Genomic DNA, 5,867 nt, shown 5'->3' on the forward strand with positions numbered 1-5,867 from the left:
TCTTTAGAGATATACTATTGGTAAAAACTCTCTAAGAGTAATTAGTTAACACATTACACAAACTAACACCACACCAACACACATCCACACACACACACACACACACACACACACACACAACATCAACACACACACACACGACACACACAACAATCACATCAATATCAAACAACACACAACACACACACACCAGCACACAACACACACAAATAGGGCACTTATCTCGAATGTTAAGAGCAGAAGGCCAACATTTATTCAAGAGTGAAATGTGAATAGAATTGTTTATGTGTGTGTGTGTATATAGATGGTGGTGTTGAGGTGTATTAAGTGTGTAGTGGTTGGGTGTTGGTGTGGTGTGGTGGAGTAGTTAGATAGGTGGTGTATGATGTGTGTGGTGGTGGTGTGGATGGTTTGTGTGTTAGGTGTGTGGTTGTGTGTCTGGTTGTAAGGTGTTGTAACATTTGCCACAAGCATAACTGTTTGAAAACATAATGAGATGACATGTCCGCATTTAGTGAATTGGAAATCATAAAAAAGAAACTCAAACTCAAACACCACACACACAACACAACACCACACACACACACACACCACACACCGCAAGGACACACCACACACATGCTCCATATGCTCAGCCAGACTGAGAACAAGGACACACGTGTTTTGGGTTTCCCAAGACTGAGTCATTCATCGGGGAACCAAGAAGCCTAACTAGAGGGGGGGGGGGGGAGAGAGAGGGGGAAACATTCAGAGAATATGGAGATAGGCGAGTGGGCTAGAGAAAGAATTTGCAGAATGTCAATATGTGTGTGGTTGTGTAACAAAGACAGAAAGTTCAGGTGTGACAGAGGAACTGGTTTAATTGATTTACAGAGGTTACGTAAACACAGTAATAACTCTACAAAGTCATCTTTTAATTTGTATCGTCTAAAGTAAAGTTTGATAGACTGGAGTTAGATGAGGAGATGGTTTCTAGCTTATTTTGTTGTATGGTATGGTTAGCTTGTATTAGCACATGGACTGGAGATAGGTGGATAGCTTGCTTTCTCATTTCAATGACCAGTAACAAAGTCAACCTAACAGCACCTCTTAAAGTCACTAATGAACATAATGTTTTGTTTGTTTAATCCGTACAAAAAACAAAGTTTGTCTAGCTGTTTCCCCTTGTTTTCACATTTCATGCTAAGCTAAGCTAAATAGCTCTGGCTGAAGACTCAGTTCACCTACAGGTGTCAATATTCTCATGTGACAAGATAATTTCTATAATAATTATTATAGTTATATGGTATAGTATAATTAAAGAGCTTTACCTGCACTAAAATAGTTTGGACCCATTTTAAATGAGATATGAAATTATACCTGGTTTTAGCCCCCTTACATTTTTTAACTCATTTGAATCAAACAGAAGCATATTCAAGGAGATTGCATTGTAAACACTGGTAAACGCTTTGGGTAATTTCAGGAATTTCCTTAATTAGAACTCATTTGGTTGTTTGTTTACATGCATGCGTCTGTTTGTTTACAGTATGTGTACTTGAGTTCTGGGGATATGTTCTCCAGCCACCCTCCAGCAGTGTCGCTCATCTCAGACATGTGAGAGAGATAGGAAGGAGAAAGTGTTTTGCTGAGGTAGAAGGAGCCTGATCTCTCCCAAGAACCCACTCTGAGATCAGCAATGCATTATTTCTATCACCACGGAGATGGGGGTGTTACTTAGGGGGATGGGCTGCATCAGCCAATCAGAGGGTGGCCTGAGCCATACATTGCAAATGCACTATTGAACCTGCCCAGTATGGAGTTCTGAGGCATGCCTTTAGGGCTTGAGAACAATCTAATTGTATGGCTTCAAAGGGCAAGAAATGGATGCATGACACTTCCCTTACTAATGCCATAATGGATGTCATGACTTAAATGAACAATCCAGATACAAACAGTTGCTTTATGATTAATAATCATCATGCAACGCTATACATTGACCCAAAATAGGGACATTCGTCACCTATTATAACGAGAAAACCCCACATCACGTGGCCACCAGCTCACTTACAGGAATAACAACATCCAATCTTTTGTTGGATTCTAAGGGTTATTAGCTCCATAAACAAGTCATATTTTTGTCTGTGCAAATATAGATATTGTGACATTGTTTATCTGAAATGTCTTAAATGCTTGAATTAATTAGAGTGTAAAACAGTATGACTGCCTGACGACATAAAGTGCTCGATCAATAGGGTTACATGCAGTTTGCTGTTCCACAGTTTATGTTTGCATTCACATTTTTACCTCCAAATTGTAAGACTATTAAAATAATAAATATAAGACTGATGTTAACCAGAAGGACAAAATGATGGAAACTTCAGGCAGATATAATCTAAATGAGGGGGAGAAAATGTGGAGGTGTTGCCTGAGTGCACATAGACACTAAAACATGCCTCTGCATGGTGGGACTGTTATGTAATAGCTTGGCTAGCTGAGGTGTATGCCTTTAAAAGTACCCATGTGGGCTTGAGGTCATGCAGAGATATGAGCTGTTGATTCAGCATATGGTCATACTGCACACAAACAAAGGCACAAAAACTCCATGTACCAAACTGGGAACTGGCATTTAAGTGAAGCAGAAGGACACACTCAAAGACACACACTCTTTCTCATACTTGCACATTAACTGAATGGGAGGGTAATTTGATCACAGTGTTTTTAAGGACATGGGCTTTATTCTTGGAAAGCAACTTAAGACCAGTCAGGTGGACCCTCGTCCTCATCCTTCCTTTTCTATATTTAAAAAAAACCCTCATGTCAAAGTTTTACTATTAGAGATTATTCTTAGTAACAATTTACAGTACACATATTTTCTTTGCCTCTCTCTATAAAGTAAATCCCATAATTTCCCTTAGTTCCACTTTTCTTTATAGCTCTTATTTAGCTCTGCTTAGCTCAGCATTTTTCTACAACTACTCCAGTGGAACATGGGAAAACCAGGACAAATTCCCTGCCACTGTTTGTATGCAGTCGTTGCATTTAAGTGCAGTTTTCTGCATTTAGACAACACAGGTGTACAGTGATGCTTTTCTACCTTTTATGAGTGTACTGTATAGGTAATAGGGCAATAAGATTGGCACAATACAAATGAAAAAAACAAGATAATGATTATAAGATGAAATACTGTTATTTTAATTTTGTTACCCAAGTCCAGCTGCCGTTGAGGCTGTCCTCCTCACTGTGGCTGCTGAAGTCTTGCTCTTCCATGTGGGCCATGGCTCCATGTCTTGACTGATGCAGATTGCTGTTTGAAGATCCTACTTCTAATTCTGGTTAAAATCTCTTTAAATGATGGGAAAGCTCTGCTCTTTCAGGACGAGTCCCCTGACTTAAGACTTCAATCTGTCAATCTGAGTAGTTGACGCTTGTGCAACGTGCAGTGAGTGTTTTAGACTAAAATGATCAACAAGTGGTTTCTTGGAATGGAGTACTTGGAGGAAATCTGAGAGGGTCAGGAGCTGCTGGACTATACTACTGCTACTGGTGCACACACACACAATCCCCCCCCCACACACACACACAAACATGATGGATTTGTGGAAATTGAAAACATATGACAACGGCATGCTGCATATTTGTTCAATCGTTTTATCTTGTAAAATAAACGTTTTTATTATTAACCAAAGAGTTATGAAACCACTGTTTTTCGCACTCAGGGATCATCTCGGTTCAGCAGTGAGGTCTATGATTAAAGGACTTTGGTTATATTTGCAGCCTCAAATCTTTCCTTCAAACAGGTCAAACTGGCGCAGGCCCTGCAGCACGAGGCTCCGCCTGACAGGGACAATATCGTTTTTGTGCACTTTAGACAGTTTTGACCAGGCTGCCTTCTATTTTGTATCTTGAAGCTTGTCTGGACTTGGCGGTAATCCTGAAAATAAAGTATTAATTGGAGGACACATCAATGTTGTTTCCGTCCTGTTTTTACTTTAAGTGACAATGACTCATTGGTCCAATCCACCCTGGTCTTCGGGCTGCAAAACCTCAAGTCCAAAGTATAAAAGTATTATTAGTAGAATAATGACTCTTTGTCTCTTTATCAGGAAATTCAGAGTGATTTGTTAAGGTCTGTTTAATTCTTTGTTAAAAACGTACAAAAACACACATGGAAGATATCTAAAATTCTGTACATTTATACAATTAAAAGCATATAAAACTGTTCATTGTTTTTGTTTCTTCAACAATTACAATTACATCAATATACAATCTATGAAGAAAAAGGCATAACCAAAGTTCTACATTCAAACAAAACCTTACTTATTGTACACACAGTGAATAAGTACTTTTTTTTTTACATAATACAAACTGACAAAATATACTGTTTCATATGAAAAAACATACATGCAAAACAAACCTCTACAAAAAGGAGCCAATAAAAAACATTGTGGCCAAAAATCGGCTACCATTACATACAAATGATTGTGTCTACCCTTCTCAAAACTTCTCATATTGTGTGCAGGTGCAAGAGAAGTGTGCAGAACTCGATACAAACTTCAATGCAGATAAACCTGCAAACACATATAAAGAAAGACAAAAGCAGTACCTGCAATTACTGAGAGTATTTGTTTCTTTAACCCTTGTATCACCAAATTACTCAAATTCTAGTAGATCATAAATATGAATCTTTTCAGGTTACAATGAAAGTGATTAATGGGGTGTTGAATAAACCACACTAACTTCAACAAAACCATATCAATAATAGGAAAAGCTTCCTTAAATATCCTGAACGTTTACTGAACAGTCTCTTGTAAACTCATGGGATAATCATGAGTCAATAAAACCACACAACAGATACATTTTGAAAAATATTTTCCTCGTTTCCTTGGCCAAAACATTGTATTGTCCATTCAGAACGTATGTTAGTGCATGTCTTGTTTTTGGCAATTAAAGTGATTTCAATCCTGACAGTGAGTCTGTGGAGCCCAGTGAACACGTGTTGAAGTCATATATGTTTTCCTGTCAGGAAGAAGAGCGGACGGTCCTCCTTTGCGTTGGCAGTTTGAAATTCATCGCTGAGCCTGAACCTCCACTCCTCCTCCAGCTCCAGCCTGCCCACCGTCTGCCTCAAAGAGCTGCGGTCTGCACTGATGACACACAGGGTCGCTCCTACAGGAAGGGAGGGCGATTACAACTTTTATATGATACAGAAATAATCACATATTCTGACTTTATGTATTAGGCGGAGGGTTACAGTGTTCCTTAGTTGGATTTAAAGCATCTATTGCAAAACAGCTGTGTGATTACTTAAAAAACTATGATTTATTTGAAAATTTTCAGTCTGGCTTTAGAACACAACATAGCACAGAGACAGCTCTGGTTAAAGTCACAAATGACATTCTAATAGCCTCTGACAAGGGACTTGTCTCTATTCTTGTTTTGCTCGATCTCAGTGCTGCATTTGATACTATCGACCATGACACCCTATTGCAAAGACTAGAGCACTTAGTTGGCATACAGGGAACTGCTTTAGGCTGGTTTAGGTCCTATCTATCTGAACGCTCTCAGTTTGTACGTGTCAACGATGAATCTTCCATGCAAACCAAAGTTAGCCATGGAGTGCCACAGGGCTCAGTGCTTGGACCTATTTTGTTCACACTATATAGGCTTCCGAAAATTAGAATATTGTGATAAAGTTCTTTATTTTCTGTTAGTGTGAACAAAATAGGTCCAAGCACTGAGCCCTGTGGCACTCCATGGCNTTAACATAAAAAGAATTAAGGTCATCCACGTTTTTAAGTCCTTGAGGCAGTCTTGAATTTTATTTAGATGATAAATTTCATCAGGCTTGATTGATAAATATAGTTGAGTATCATCCGCATAACAATGAA

At 38.8% G+C, this 5,867-nt stretch overlaps 1 protein-coding gene across 1 annotated transcript in view; it reads right to left on the reverse strand.

The window, feature by feature from the left end:
* Nucleotides 1–4,096: 4,096 nt before the first annotated feature.
* The window catches only part of LOC104959224 (protein GREB1-like), a 6,788-nt gene continuing 5,017 nt past the window's right edge, over nucleotides 4,097–5,867 (reverse strand). Inside the window, exon 7 of the mRNA XM_010787095.1 lies at nucleotides 4,097–5,145. Within this exon, the coding sequence (XP_010785397.1) occupies nucleotides 4,982–5,145 (164 nt within the window). The 3' untranslated portion in view covers nucleotides 4,097–4,981. The remainder of the gene's footprint in view (nucleotides 5,146–5,867) is intronic.

Source organism: Notothenia coriiceps, unplaced genomic scaffold (genome assembly GCF_000735185.1).
Source record: "Notothenia coriiceps isolate Sejong01 unplaced genomic scaffold, NC01 NC01_scaffold00030070, whole genome shotgun sequence".
NCBI lineage: Eukaryota > Metazoa > Chordata > Actinopteri > Perciformes > Nototheniidae > Notothenia > Notothenia coriiceps.